General features: G+C 47.5%; 1 protein-coding gene across 9 annotated transcripts in view; it reads left to right on the top strand.

Moving 5' to 3' along the window:
* Nucleotides 1–14,829, top strand: part of LOC106573044 (membrane-associated guanylate kinase, WW and PDZ domain-containing protein 2) — a 324,009-nt gene that overhangs the window by 67,579 nt on the left and 241,601 nt on the right. For 2 of the 9 annotated variants that reach the window (XM_045696845.2, XM_045696844.2), the window contains exons 3-4: nt 7,907–8,011; nt 14,734–14,829. The exons of the other annotated variants lie outside the window; for them this stretch is intronic. In XM_045696845.2, the coding sequence (XP_045552801.2) occupies nt 14,745–14,829 (85 nt within the window). In that variant the 5' untranslated portion in view covers nt 7,907–8,011; nt 14,734–14,744. The remainder of the gene's footprint in view (nt 1–7,906; nt 8,012–14,733) is intronic. 9 annotated transcript variants of the gene reach the window in all.

The raw sequence follows: 14,829 nt of genomic DNA, 5'->3' as shown, positions 1-14,829 counted from the left end.
TGTCAAAGTGTCTAGTCCAACAACACGAACCCAGCGGTTTTGGCAGCTGCCGTGCCTTGAAGCGTATGCCAGGTCTAAAACAAAGCCTTAGTACCTAATCCCTTGGTAACGTTCACACAGGCCAAAGCGTCACTGTGAGACAGACTTTAAAACAGTGTTTAACTTTAGTCTTTATTGAGTTCTGTTCTTTATTTAAAAACAGATTATCCATCTATGGAAGATGTGGAGGCACTGGGGCCAATTCAAACAAAGTCCCACACTGTCATTATATGACCAGTAATCGACACATCAAGAATTTGCCATTTTTTAATTTTTCATCATTATATATCAACTGTTATTTTAGAGGTTTAAAACTAATAAACAAGCAAAGCAATATAGCCAACAATTACAACATAACAACACTAAAGTCAGTCCTAACTCTTTTTTGATCTATGAGGTCCTCTAGGACTGTTGTTATTCTGTCACAATGGGTGGCCTGAGGAATCAGGAGAGGTGGAGTCAGGCGCAGGAGACAGATGATTCCGGGAATAAACTTTTAATAAATATTCTCACGGAAAAAAATGAAAAGAACAGAGTGCAGGGTGTGCTAAATAAAAGACACCACCCTCTTACGAACGATAACCAGGGACGCAGCCCAAATACAATACTTCGTAATCCCGAGAGGGAAAAACACAGATCCTCATAAACAACATACAACCCTGACAACAAACAATCCCGCACAAACCACAAACCTACACAAACTAATACAAAACAGGTGCGTAACTAACCTAGGCCTAACTAACAGAACGTGAAACATAAATCAGTGGCAGCTAGTAGGACGACGACCGCCGAGCGCCGCCCGGGCGAGGAGGGGCGCCACCCTCCATAGGTGTCGTGACAGTACCCCCGCGCGTTGACGCCGGCCTCGAGGACGCCCCGGAAGGACGAGGCGCAGGGCGATCCGGATGGAGGCGGTGGAAGTCCTGGATTAGTGTAGTGTCCAATATGTCCCCCACCGTTCCAGTGACTCCTTGACGGCGTTCCAGGTTTCCCTTGAGCGCTGGCCCCAGTCCTCCACCGCAGGGGCCTCCATCTGGCTCTGATGCCAGGGCCCCAGGACCGGCTGATAACCCAACGCACATTGAAAAGGTGACAGATTGGTCGAGGAGTGGCGAAGAGAGTTCTGAGCTAACTCGGCCCACGGCACGAACCTCGCCCACTCCCCTGGCCGGTCCCGGCAGTAGGACCGCAGAAACCTGCCCACATCCTGGTTTATCCTCTCAACCTGCCCATTACTTTCGGGGTGAAAACCTGAGGTCAAACTGACCGAGACCCCCAGTCGCTCCATAAATGCACGCCACACCCGGGACATGAACTGGGGACCTCGATCCGAAACGATGTCCTCAGGCACCCCGTAGTGCCGGAAAACGTGGGTGAATAGTGCTTCCGCGGTCTGCAGGGCTGTAGGAAGACCGGGTAAAGGGAGCAGAAGGCAGGACTTAGAGAACCGGTCCACAACGACCAGGATCGCAGTGTTGCCCTGAGACAGCGGGAGATTGGTGAGGAAATCCAGGTGGGACCATGGTCGCTGTGGAACCGGGAGGGGCAGTAATTTCCCTCTAGGCAAATGCCTAGGAGCCTTACTCTGGGCGCACACCGAACAGGAGGAGACATAGCGCCTCACGTCCTTCACCAAGGTGGGCCACCAGTATTTCCCACGATATCCGCATTTCGCACTAAGACCACGCACCGTACGCTCAATCCCCGGGTTACCCGAGGAGGGTAGCGTGTGCGCCCACCGAATCAACCGATCGCGGACACCGAGCGGGACGTACTTACGACCCACGGGACACTGAGGAGGAGTGGGTTCCGCCCGTAACGCCCGCTCGATATCCGCATCCACCTCCCAGACCACCGGTGCCACCAGGCAGGAGGCTGGAAGTATGTGGGTGGACTCGGTGGACCGTTCCTCAGGGTCATGGAGACGAGAGAGTGCGTCGGCCTTAGAGTTCCGGGAACCTGGGATGTACGAGATTGTGAACTGAAATCTCATAAAGAACATCGCCCACCTGGCTTGACGAGGGTTCAGTCTCCTCGCCACCCGGATGTACTCCAGGTTACGGTGGTCGGTCCAGATGAGAAAAGGGTGACGCGCCCCCTCAAGCCAATGTCTCCACACCTTCAGGGCTTTTACCACAGCCAGCAATTCCCTGTCCCCCATGTCATAGTTACACTCCGCCAGACTCAACTTCTTAGAGAAGAAAGCGCAGGGGCGAAGCTTCGGTGGCGCGCCCGAGCGTTGTGATAACACAGCTCCCACCCCAGTCTCGGACACGTCCACCTCTACTATGAATGGCAAAGAGGGACCCGGATGCGCCAGCACCAGTGCATCGGTGAACAGAGCCTTCAGCCGACTAAAGGCCCTGTCCGCCTCCGCCGACCACCGCAGCTGCACCGGGCCCCCCTTCATCAGTGAGGTAATGGGAGCCGCCACCTGCCCAAAGCCCCGGATAAACCTCCGATAGTAGTTGGCAAACCCCAAGAATCGCTGCACCTCCCTCACCATGGTGGGAGTCGGCCAATTACGCACGGCCGAAATGCAGTCACATTCCATCTCCACCCCGGACGTGGAAATGCGATATCCCAGGAAAGAGACGGCTGGTTTGGAGAACTCACATTTCTCCGCCTTGACGTATAGGTCATGCTCCACCAGTCGTTCTAGCACTTTACGCACCAGAGACACATGCTCGGCGCGTGTAGCGGAGTAGATCAGAATATCATCGATGTACACCACCACACCCTGACCGAGCAGGTCCCGGAGAACCTCGTTCACAAAGGATTGAAAGACGGCGGGAGCATTCTTTAACCTGTTAGGGCTAGGGGGCAGTATTGACACGACTGGATAAAAAACGTACCCGATTTAATCTGGTTACTACTCCTGCCCAGTAACTAGAATATGCATATAATTATTGGCTTTGGATAGAAAACACTCCAAAGTTTCTAAAACTGTTTGAATGGTGTCTGTGAGTATAACAGAACTCAAATGGCAGGTCAAAACCTGAGAGATTCCTTTACAGGAAGTGGCCTGTCTGACCATTTATTGTCTTTCTTTGACATCTCATTCAATTACAAAGGATCTCTGCGGTAACGTGACACTTCCCATGGCTCCAATAGGCTCTCAAAGCCCGGGAAAAAGCTGAATGTCGTCATCCCAGCCCCAGGCTGAAACACATTATCACCTTTCTCAAGTGGCCGATCAAGGGACAATGGGCATTAGGCGCGTGCACTGGTCGCCCCCGTCTTTGTGTTTTTTCCTCTGTTTGCCGAAAAGGAGATTCCCAGTCGGAATATTATCGCTTTTTTACGAGATAAATTGCATAAAAATTGATTTTAAACAGCGGTTGACAGGCTTCGAGGTACGGTATTGGAATATTTAGAATTTTTTGGTCACGAATTGCGCCATGCGAGCGACCCTGATTTACCATTTCGGATAGTGTCTGGGACGCACAAACAAAACGCCGCTATTCGGATATAACGATGGATTATTTTGGACCAAACCAACATTTGTTATTGAAGTAGCAGTCCTGGGAGTGCATTCTGACGAAGACAACAAAAGGTAATCAAACTTTTATAATAGTAAATCTGATTATGGTGAGTGCTAAACTTGCCGGGTGTCTAAATAGCTAGCCCGTGATGGCTGGGCAATGTACTTAGAATATTGCAAAATGTGCTTTCACCAAAAAGCTATTTTAAAATCGGACATATCGAGTGCATAGAGGAGTTCTGTATCTATAATTCTTAAAATAATTGTTATGCTTTTTGTGAACGTTTATCGTGAGTAATTTAGTAAATTGTTAGTAAATTCCCCGGAAGTTTGCTAGTTCTGAACGTCACATGCTAATGTAAAAAGCTGTTTTTTGATATAAATATGAACTTGATTGAACAAAACATGCATGTATTGTATAACATAATGTCCTAGGTGTGTCATCTGATGAAGATCATCAAAGGTTAGTGCTGCATTTAGCTGTCTTCTGGGTTTTTGTGACATTATATGCTAGCTTGAAAAATGGGTGTCTGATTATTTCTGGCTTGGTACTCTGCTGACATAATCTAATGTTTTGCTTTCGTTGTAAAGCCTTTTTGAAATCGGACAGTGTGGTTAGATTAACGAGAGTCTTGTCTTTAAATAGCTGTAAAATAGTCATATGTTTGATAAATTGAAGTAATAGGATTTTTAAGGTATTTGAAAATCGCGCCACAGGATTCAACTGGCTGTTACGTAGGTGGGACGAATTCGTCCCGCCTGCCCTAGAGAGGTTAACCCATATGGCATGACGAGGTACTCATAATGGCCAGATGTGGTACTAAATGCAGTTTTCCACTCGTCCCCCCCTCGGATACGCACCAGATTGTATGCACTCCTGAGATCTAACTTCGTGAAGAAGCGAGCCCCGTGAAATGACTCTATCGCCGACGCGATAAGAGGTAGCGGGTAACTGTAACCCACTGTGATGGCATTTAGACCTCTATAGTCAATGCACGGGCGCAGACCCCCCTCCTTCTTCCTCGGGGAGACGGGTGAGTTAGATGGCCGAATGAATCCCTGCCTCAAGGATTCTGTGACGTATGTCTCCATAGCCACTGTCTCCTCCTGAGACAAGGGATACACGTGACTACGGGGAAGTGCAGCGCCTACCTGGAGGTCTATCGCACAGTCTCCTCGTCGATGAGGTGGTAATTGGTTCGTTTTACTGAAGGCGATAGCCAAATCGGCACACTCTGAGGGAATGTGCACGGTAGAGACTTGGTCTGGACTCTCCACTGTAGTCGCACCGACGGAAACCCCTATGCATCTGCCCATGCACTACCTTGACCACCCCTTAAGAGCCCTCTGTCTCCACGAAATGTTAGGGTTGTGAGTGGCTAGCCAGGGGATCCCTAGTACCACCGGAAACGCCGGGGAATCAATGAGGAAGAGACTGATACTCTCCTCATGACCCCCCTGCATTACCATTACCAGAGACACGGTAACCTCCCTGACCAGACCGGACCCTAGTGGTCGACTGTCTAAGGCGTGCACGGGGAAGGGTTGGCCCAGCTGAACCAAGGGAATCCCTAACTTAGTGGCGACCCCACGGTCCATAAAACTCCCGGCCGCGCCTGAATCGACTAGCACCTTAAGCCGGGAGTGAGGGGAAAAAGCGGGAAAGGACACTAATGCAAACATGTGACTGACAGGGGGGTCTGGGTGAGGCTGGTGCTGACTCACCTGAGGTGTCAAAGAAGTGCTCTGCCTGCCATCTAGACTCCCGGGTGAGCTCCTCCAGCACAGGCGGTACAGGAGAGGGCTCCCCCTCCGGCCTTCCTGGCGGCAGCCCCCCCTATCTCCATAGGCGTGGGAGCAGGAGGGCTAGGAGGTGGAACGAGCAGGGCCCGGTTCGGACGCCCGCGGGCGGCCAGCAGATTGTCCAAACGGATCGACAGGTCAATCAGCTGGTCCAGGGAGACTGTAGTGTCCCTACATGCTAACTCCCGGTGGACGTCCTCCCTCAAACTACACCTGTAGTGATCTATAAGGGCCCTCTCATTCCACCCCGCTCCAGCAGCCAGGGTCCGGAACTCAAGAGCAAAGTCCTGCGCGCTCCTCGTCTCCTGTCTCAGGTGGAACAGCCGCTCCCCCGCCGCTCTCTCCTCCGGGGGATGATCGAACACTGCCCGGAAGCGACGGGTGAACTCTGGGTAGTTGTCCCTGGCTGAGTCCGGACTGTCCCAGACGGCGTTGGCCCATACCAGGGCTCTACCCGTGAAACACGAGACGAGGACGCTGACACTCTCCTCCTCCGAGGGAGGAGGACTGACGGTCGCTAGGTATAACTCCAGCTGGAGTAGGAACCCCTTACACCCAGCGGCCATGCCATCGTACTCCCTGGGAGGGGAGAGTTTAACCCCGCTGGCACTGGGTGCTGTAGATGCTGGTTGGGATACTGGCTGTTGAACCGGTTGGTTAGTGGGGCTGGAAGCGCTTCGGTCCCATCTCTCTAGGCGCGCCAGCACCTGGTCCATGGCAGTACCCAGACAGTGGAGGAGGGTGGAGTGTTGGTCAATCCGTTCTTCCATAGACGGGGCTGGCGCTGAAGCTCCTGCTGACTCCATAGCGGGTGCGGGATTCTGTCACAATGGGTGGCCTGAGGAATCAGGAGAGGTGGAGTCAGGCGCAGGAGACAGATGATTCCGGGAATAAACTTTTAATAAATATTCTCACGGAAAAAATGAAAAGAACAGAGTGCAGGGTGTGCTAAATAAAAGGCACCACCCTCTTACGAACGATAACCAGGGACGAAGCCCAAATACAATACTTTGTAATCCCAAGAGGGAAAAACACAGATCCCCATAAACAACATACAACCCTGACAACAAACAATCCCGCACAAACCACAAATCTAACTAGCTAGCCTAAATACCCCTCCCCACTAACAACTAATACAAAACAGGTGCGTAACTAACCTAGGCCTAACTAACAGAACGTGAAACATAAATCAGTGGCAGCTAGTAGGCCGGCGACGACGACCGCCGAGCGCCGCCCGGGCGAGAAGGGGCGCCACCTTCTGTAGGTGTCGTGACATATTCTGTGCTGTGTTGTGCTAAATTCTGCGTGCCTTCAGATTTGATTCCTCCTTGTTTTTCGGTGCAAAAGCAAAAACTATACCAAATCTCTAATATACTACATCATTATGTTATGTAATCATTGTTTAGTTCAGGTTTTCAATAGCCCTATTCTTCTTTAATTACCGTGCTCTCCGTCTGGTTTTAATGCACCAGCGCAGTAAGTTTTAGTTACTGTTGGGCCGGGCCCGAGTGTAATGGCCACTACAGTATGTACTGTTGGTAAAGCTTATCCAAGTTGTCTTATCTTTGGAGTTAACATTAGTTAACAGTCCAACAGTAACTCAAACTTACTGCGCGTTCTCCAGAGAGAGAGCACCGTTATTACAGAATTATAGGGCTATTTAAAACATGAACCTAACAGTCATGTTAACTCATCATGTAATATGATCTCATGACATTTGGGCAAAATATTGTCTTTCAGTGTCAGGATTGAGACAACACTCAATCTACATTATTCAATTCGGAAATGAGAGCCAAGGCTGCCTCCAAAATCAGAGTGAGATAGCGCTATAATGTGCACTCCAATAAAATGTTGCTGAGTGGAATGTTTTTATACTTTGATGCAGAAGCCAATAATATTTTCACCTACTATAATGTCCGAAAAAAACAAACTGAGGGCACAGCTGGCTGCTAAAGGTGAAGTTATCGCAAACTTGAAAGACGTAAACAAGGATCTGAAATGTGGAAGTGACTGAAAAGGATAAAAGTCAGTCTCATGATCAAAAGGTGGGCCTGACTTGACTCACTCACTCACTCACTCACTCACTCACTCACTCACTCACTCACTCACTCACTCACTCACTCACTCACTCACTCACTCACTCACTCACTCACTCACTCACTCACTCACTCACTAATACTCTGTTTAGTTAGGTTTGCCACAGTTTGCTGTAATGATGGATATTGCAATCTCTTCTTATTTTGTTTATATTATTAAATGAATGATTGTTTCAATATTATTTATTATTTATTGGTTGGTTGTCCAAAAACATTAGATTCTCAAACTCTTTTAATCATTAAAACAGTATCCTTGAAATACTATAACATGTCATCCTAGACTTCTTTGTGTGCTTTTAAGGGTTTCAACTTAGAAGCACATGTACTAACTGTAAGAAAGACTACCTGTTGGTGTAATATATTTGATCAAAAGCCTTGGAAAGTCTGTCGTGATTCAGGTGGTTAATGAGGATGGGATGTCAGACTATACAGACAGTCAGTCATACGGAGTTGTGCCTGTGTAGCTTATATTTTGGTTTTACAGGTGTCTACATCTCAGGGAGTGAGGAGGAAGGAAATGATGATTATGACAGCTCCTCCGATGAGGTAGCAACCCATGAGGAAGAAGCGCAACCTCTTTGTCTCATATGTAAGTATCTCTCTCGCTCTCTCTGTGTCTTTGTCTCTCCATCCATCCCTTCAACATTTCACATGTATTACCACACATTTTGTGGGGGAAATGTACTTTCTCTAGATTTATTTTATTTTATCTGCAAGGTTGGATTTCGTTCAGGTTATTGGGTAATGTCTTGCAGGGATAGAAAACCAGCGATCACTCCCCTGATTTATTTAACCTTTATTTAACTAGGCAAGTCAATTAAGAACAAATTCTTATTTACAATGACGGCCTGCCCATCATAGTATCTACAATGGCGGCCTACCTGATCAAGTATCTGTGTCTTTGTTTATGTTATATAGTATAACGTTGACTACGTGTTTTATAAAGTTGCCTAACTGGTATTCTATTTTGTCGGGGGTTAAGCCCTTACACTCGTGGAAATTGACCTATGTGGATAGGGCCAAAATAAAATGTTTTTAACAGAAGAACCATAAAAAGAATATACATTGCCTTTGGAAAGTATTCAGACCCCTTGACTTTTTCCACATTTTGTTACGTTACAGCCTTATTCTAAAATGTAAATAAAATTATCCTTTGCGATCTACACCCAATACCCAATAACGACAAAGTGAAAATAGATTTTTAGATTTTTTTGCAAATGTATTAAAAATAAAACAGAAAAACCTTATTTACGTAAGTATTTCAGACTCTTTGCTATGAGACTCAAAAATGAGCTCGGGTGCATCCTGTTTCCATTGATCAGCCTTGAGATGTTTCTACAACTGGATTTGAGTCCACTTGTGGTAAATTCAATTGATTGGACATAATTTGGAAATGCACACAAATCAATCAAATTGTATTTGTCACATGCGCCGAAATCCTTACTTACAAGCCCTTAACCAACAATGCAGTTTTAAGAAAAATAAGCGTTAGGTAAAAAATGAAGTAAGAAATAGAAGCAGTAAAATAACAGTACAGAGTCAATGTGTGGGGGCACAGGTTAGTTGAGGTAATATGTACATGTAGGTAGCGTGAAAGTGACTATGCATAAATAATAACCAGAGAGTAGCAGCAGCGTTAAAGAGGGGGTGGGGGGGGGGGGGGACAATGCAAATAGTCTGGGTAGCCATTTGATTAGCTGTTCAGGAGTATTATGGCTTGGGGGTAGAAGCTGTTAAGAAGCCTTTTGGACTTAGACTTGGCGCTCCGGTACCGCTTGCCGCGCGACAGCAGAGGGAGCAGTCTATGACTAGGTTGGCTGGAGTCTTTGACCATTTTTAGGGCCTTCCTCTGACAATGCCCGATATAGAGGTCCTGGATGGCAGGAAGCTTGGCATCAGTGATGTACTGGGCCGTATGCACTACCAGGCGGTTGCCCTACCAGGCGGTGACGCAACCAGTCAGGATGCTCTCGATGGTGCAGCTGTAGAACGTTTTGAGGATCTGAGGACCCATGCCAAATCTTTTCAGTCTCCTGAGGGGGAATAGGCTTTGTCGTGCCCTCTTCACGACTATCTTGATATGTTTGGACCATGATAGTTTGTTGGTGATGTGGACACCAAGGAACTTGAAGCTCTCAACCTGCTCCACTACAGCCCCGTCGATGAGAATGGAGGCGTGCTCGGTCCTCCTTTTCCTATAGTCCACAATCATCTCCTTTGTCTTGATCACATTGAGGGAGAGGTTGCTATCCTGGCACCACACGGCCAGGTCTCTGACCTCCTCCCTATATGCTGTCTTGACGTTGTCAGTGATCAGGCCTGTCTATATAAGGTCCCATAGTTGACAGTGCATGTCAGAGCAAAAACCAAGCAATGAGGTTGAAGGAATTGTCCGAAGAGCTCCGAGACAGGATTGTGTCGAGGCACAGATCTGGGCAAGGGTACCAAAACAATTCTGCATGATTGAAGGTCTCCAAGAACACACTTGCCTCCATCATTCTTAAAAGGAAGACATTTGGAACACCAAGACTTTTCCTAGAGCTGGCCACCCAGCCAAACTGAGCAATCGGGGAAGAAGGGCCTTGGTCAGGGAGGTGACCAAGAACCCGAGGTTACTCTGACAGAGCTCTAGCATTCCTCTGTAGAGATGGGAACCTGCTCCAAAGCACTCACTACCTCAGAGAGAATGGCGCTGGAGGGGATGGCTGCCATTTTTATGGGCTCCTAAACAACTGTGCTATTTTGTTCGTTTTTTTGTTTCTAACTAGTTTTTTTACAAATTTTGTACATAATGTTGCTGCTACCATCTCTTATGACCGAAAATAACTTCTGAACATCAGAACAGCGATTACTCACCTCGAACTGCACAAAGATTTTTTCTGTAACGAGTCCGATGTGAAGGATTTACTGCTTTCTCGGGAACGGGCCCAAATCCCCATAATTTGTGTAGACGAGTGAGTAGACTTCCACTAACGTCTGTTCTATTGGACAACGTGCAATCATTGGAAAACAAATTAGATGATATACGATCAAGAGTTTCTTGCCAACGGGACATACAAAACTGTAATACCTTATGTTTCACTGAGTCGTGGCTGAACGACTACGCGGATAATATAGGGCTGGCAGTATTTTCCATGCATCGGCAGGACTGAGAAGCTACGTCTGGTAAGACGAGGGGCGAGGGTGTTTGTCTTTTTGTAAATAACATCTGGTGCGCGATGTCTAATATTAAAGAAGTCTCGAGATATTGCTCGCATGAGGTAGAGCACCTTATGATAAGCTGTAGACCACACGATCTACCAAAAAGGTTCTCATCTATATCATTCGTAGCCGTCTATTTACCACCACATGCCGATGCTGGCACTAAGACGGCACTCAACCAGCTGCATAAGGCCATAAGCAAACAAGAAAATTCTCAGTTTCAATCCGTTTTACCTCATTTCTACCAGCATGTCACATGTGCAACCAGAGGAAAAACAACTCTAGGCCACCTTTACTCCACACACAGAGACGCATACAAAGCTCTCCCTCGCCCTCCATTTGGCCAATCTGACCATAATTCTATTCTCCTGATTCCTGCTTACAAGCAAAAACTAAAGCAGGAAGTACCAGTGACTCGCTCAATATGGAAGTGGTCAGATGACGCGGATGCTACGCTACAGGACTATTTTGCTAGCACAGCCTGGAATATGTTCCGGGATTCATCAAATGGCATTGAGGAGTATACCACCTTAGTCATCAGCTTCATCAATAACTGAACTCAAAGCATGCTCTGACCAATTTGGCAAGTGTCTTCACTGACATTTTCAACCTCTCCCTGACTGAGTCTGTAATACCTACATGTTTCAAGCAAACCACCATCGTCCCTTTGCCCGAGGAAGTGAAGGTAACCTGCCTAAGTGATTACCGCCCTGTAGCACTCACGTCAGTAGCCATGAAGTGCTTTGAAAGGCTGATCATGGCTCACATCAACAGCATCATCCTAGACACACTCCAATTCGCATGCCGCCCCAACAGATCCACAGATGACGCAATGTCAGTCACACTCCACACTGCCCTTTCCCACCTGGACAAAAGGAACACCTATGTGAGAATGCTGTTCATTGACTACAGCTCAGTGTTCAACACCATAGTGCCCACAAAGCTCATCACTAAGCTAAGGACCATGGGACTAAACACCTCCCTCTGCAGCCGGATCCTGGACTTCCTGACGGGCCGCCCCCCAGGTGGTAAGGGTAGGTAACAACAAGTCTGCCACTCTGATCCTCAACACTGGGGCGCCTCAGGTATGCGTGCTTAGTCCCCTCTTGTACTCTCTGTTCACCCACGACTGCATGGGCAAACACAACTCCAACGCCATCTTTAAGTTTGCTCACAACACAACAGTGGTAGGCCTGATTACCGACAGCCTATAGGACAACAACCTCTCCCTCAATGTGAGCAAGACAAAGGAGCTGATCGTGGACTACATGAAAAGGCAGGCCGAACAGACCCCCATTAACATTGACAGGGCTGTTGTGGAGCGGGTCGAGAGTTTCAAGTTCCTTGGTGTCCACATCACCAACAAACTATGACGGTCCAAACACACCAAGACAATCGTGAAGAGGGCATGACAACACCTTTTCCCCCTCAGGAGACTGGAAAGATTTGGCATGGGTCCCCAGATCCTCAGTAGGGAACAGGAATTAGGAGGATGGAATTATGGTCAGATTTTCCAAATGGGGGGCGAGGGAGAGCTTTGTATGCGTCTCTGTGTGTGGTGTAAAGGTGGTCTAGAGTTTTTTTTCCCCTCTGATTGCACATTTAACATGCTGATAGAAATTAGGTGAGACTGATTTCAGTTTTCCTGCATTAAAATCCCTGGCCACTAGGAGTGCTGCCTCTGGGTGGGCGTTTTCCTGTTTGCTTAATTCCTTATACAGCTGACTGAGTGCAGTCTTAGTGCCAGCATCCGTCTGTGGTGGTAAATAAACAGCCACGAAAAATATAGATGAAAACTCTCCTGGCAAATAGTGTGGTCTACAGCTTATCATGATATACTCTACTTCAGGTGAGCAAAATCTAGAGACTTCCTTAGATTTCGTGCACCTGCTGTTGTTTACAAATATACACAGACCCCCCCCTCGTCTGACTGGAGTGTGCTGTTCTATCTAGCCGGTGCAGCGTATATCCCGCCAGCTGAATGTTATCCATGTTGTTATTCAGCCACGATTCAGTGAAACATAAGATGTTACCGTTTTTGATGTCCCGTTTCTGGTGACACTGTCTTCTGACTGTGCCGGGGTGGAAATTATAACAGTACATGGTCAAGATGTTCAAACGTTCATAGATGACCAGCAGGGTCAAATAATAATAATCACAGTGGTTGTAGAGGGTGCAACAGGTCAGCACCTCAGGATTAAATTACAGTTGGCTTTTCATAGCCGATCATTCAGAGTCAGAGAAAGCAGGTGCAGGAGAGAGAGAGAAAGCCGAAAACCGGAAGTCCGGGACAAGGTAGCACATCTGGTGAACAGGTCAGGTTTCCATAGCCGCAGGCAGAACAGTTGAAACTGGAGCAGCAGCATGACCAGGCTGACTGGGGACAGCAAGGAGTCATCAGGCCAGGTAGTCCTAAGGCATGGTCCTAGGGCTCAGGTCCTCAGAGAGAGATAGAGAGAATTAGAGGGAGCATACTTCAATTCACACAGGACACTGGATAAGACAGGAGAAATACTCCAGATATAACAGACTGACCCTAGCCTCCCGACACACAAACTATTGCAGCATAAATACTGGAGGCTGAGGCAGGAGGGGTCGGGAGACATTATGGCCCTGTCCGATGATACCCTCGGACAGGGCCAACCAGGAAGGATGTAACCCCACCCACTTTGCCAAAGCACAGCCCCCACACCACTAGAGGGATATCTTCAAACCACCAACTTACTACCCTGAGACAAGGCCGAGAATAGCCCACCAAGATCTCCCCCATGGCACGAACCCGAGGGGGGCGCCAACCCGGACAGGAAGTTCATGTCAGTGACTCAAGTGACGCACCCCTCCTAAGGACGGCATGGAAAAGCACCAGTAAGCCAGTGACTCAGCCCCCGTAATAGGGTTAGAGGCAGAGAATCCCAGTGGGGAGATATCAAGGGCGGTTCGTCGCTCCAGTGCCTTTCCGTTCACCTTCACACCCCTGGGCCAGACTGCACTCAATCATAGGACCTACTGAAGAGATGAGTCTTCACTAAAGACTTAAAGGTCGAGACCGAGTCTGCGTCTCTTGCACAGATAGGCAGACCATTCCATAACAATTTAGCTCCAAAGGAGAAAGCCCTGCCTCCAGCTGTTTGCTTAGAAATTCTAGGGACAATAAGGAGGCCTGCATCTTGTTCTCCAGCTGTATCCACTGAAATAAAGGTGGGTGAGCGAGGTTCAAGGTACGAGAGCAGGGGGCACGGGATGGGCCGCAGAGCCGTTCACAGAAGACGGACCTAGCCCATGGGGAAGGGAGGAGGTAGCACAGAGCAACACTTTAAGGGGCATTGCACTAATAATGGCGCTGACTAGGGAAACGTTCCTGCTGTTCTTAGTGCCAGTCTACACGTGTGAACAATTCCCCTTAGATAAGAATTTGGAGGGCAGATATTATTAAATATTAAAGCATTAGACCTCTCACTAAAGGCGTCACACAAAAGTTATAATTAAATCCGAACTGGATTTAACGAAAAATCTATTGAAAAGCACACATTTGTAAATTTCTAACACTAAAAGTAATTGGAAAGGTAGATACAAATTATTTGTGACATTGTGGTTACAATAAAGAATGTAAACAAGATGCTGTGTTTTTATTTACATTACTGATGGACAGCTGGTGGCATTTTGAAAACAGGTTTTCAAATACTTGTAGCCCGATTAGCAGGACAATGGACTCTTTATAGCCCGGCTACTGTAGGTGTGAAAATCACAACTTTCCAGTTCTCCTCACACCGCACAAAACTCCACCCTGGTAACACAGCTGCTTATCTAAAAATGACATTGAGACCAAAGAGAACAGACAAAATGGACATTGTTTTCATCAAGCCAGCTTCTTTCAATGGTGCTACCCATTCCAGAGTTAGGACTGTAACCACGACTTGAAAATGAGCCGAAGCTGAGAGGATCACCAAAACTAAAAGTATTTTGGTTTCAGTGCATTTTCCAAAAAAAAAATATATATAGCCTATCAATGTGTAGGCGTACTGTGTAATAAAATCGCTAACTAAATAAAGGTTAAATAAAAATAAAATGTAAAAAAATTATTCTGTACTAAAACGTGAATATGTTTTGCAGAGCATACAACCATGCCGACAACCATCCGTGGAGATCAGTGGACAAAGGGCTGGACAACGGGCCACACCGAAGAAATGCATGGTTGCCAAGAAAGCG

Source organism: Salmo salar, chromosome 16 (assembly GCF_965601325.2).
Source record: "Salmo salar chromosome 16, fSalSal1, whole genome shotgun sequence".
Lineage (NCBI taxonomy): Eukaryota > Metazoa > Chordata > Actinopteri > Salmoniformes > Salmonidae > Salmo > Salmo salar.
The sequence above is the reverse complement of the archived record's forward strand: the minus strand, read 5'-3'. Positions and strand labels throughout refer to the sequence as shown.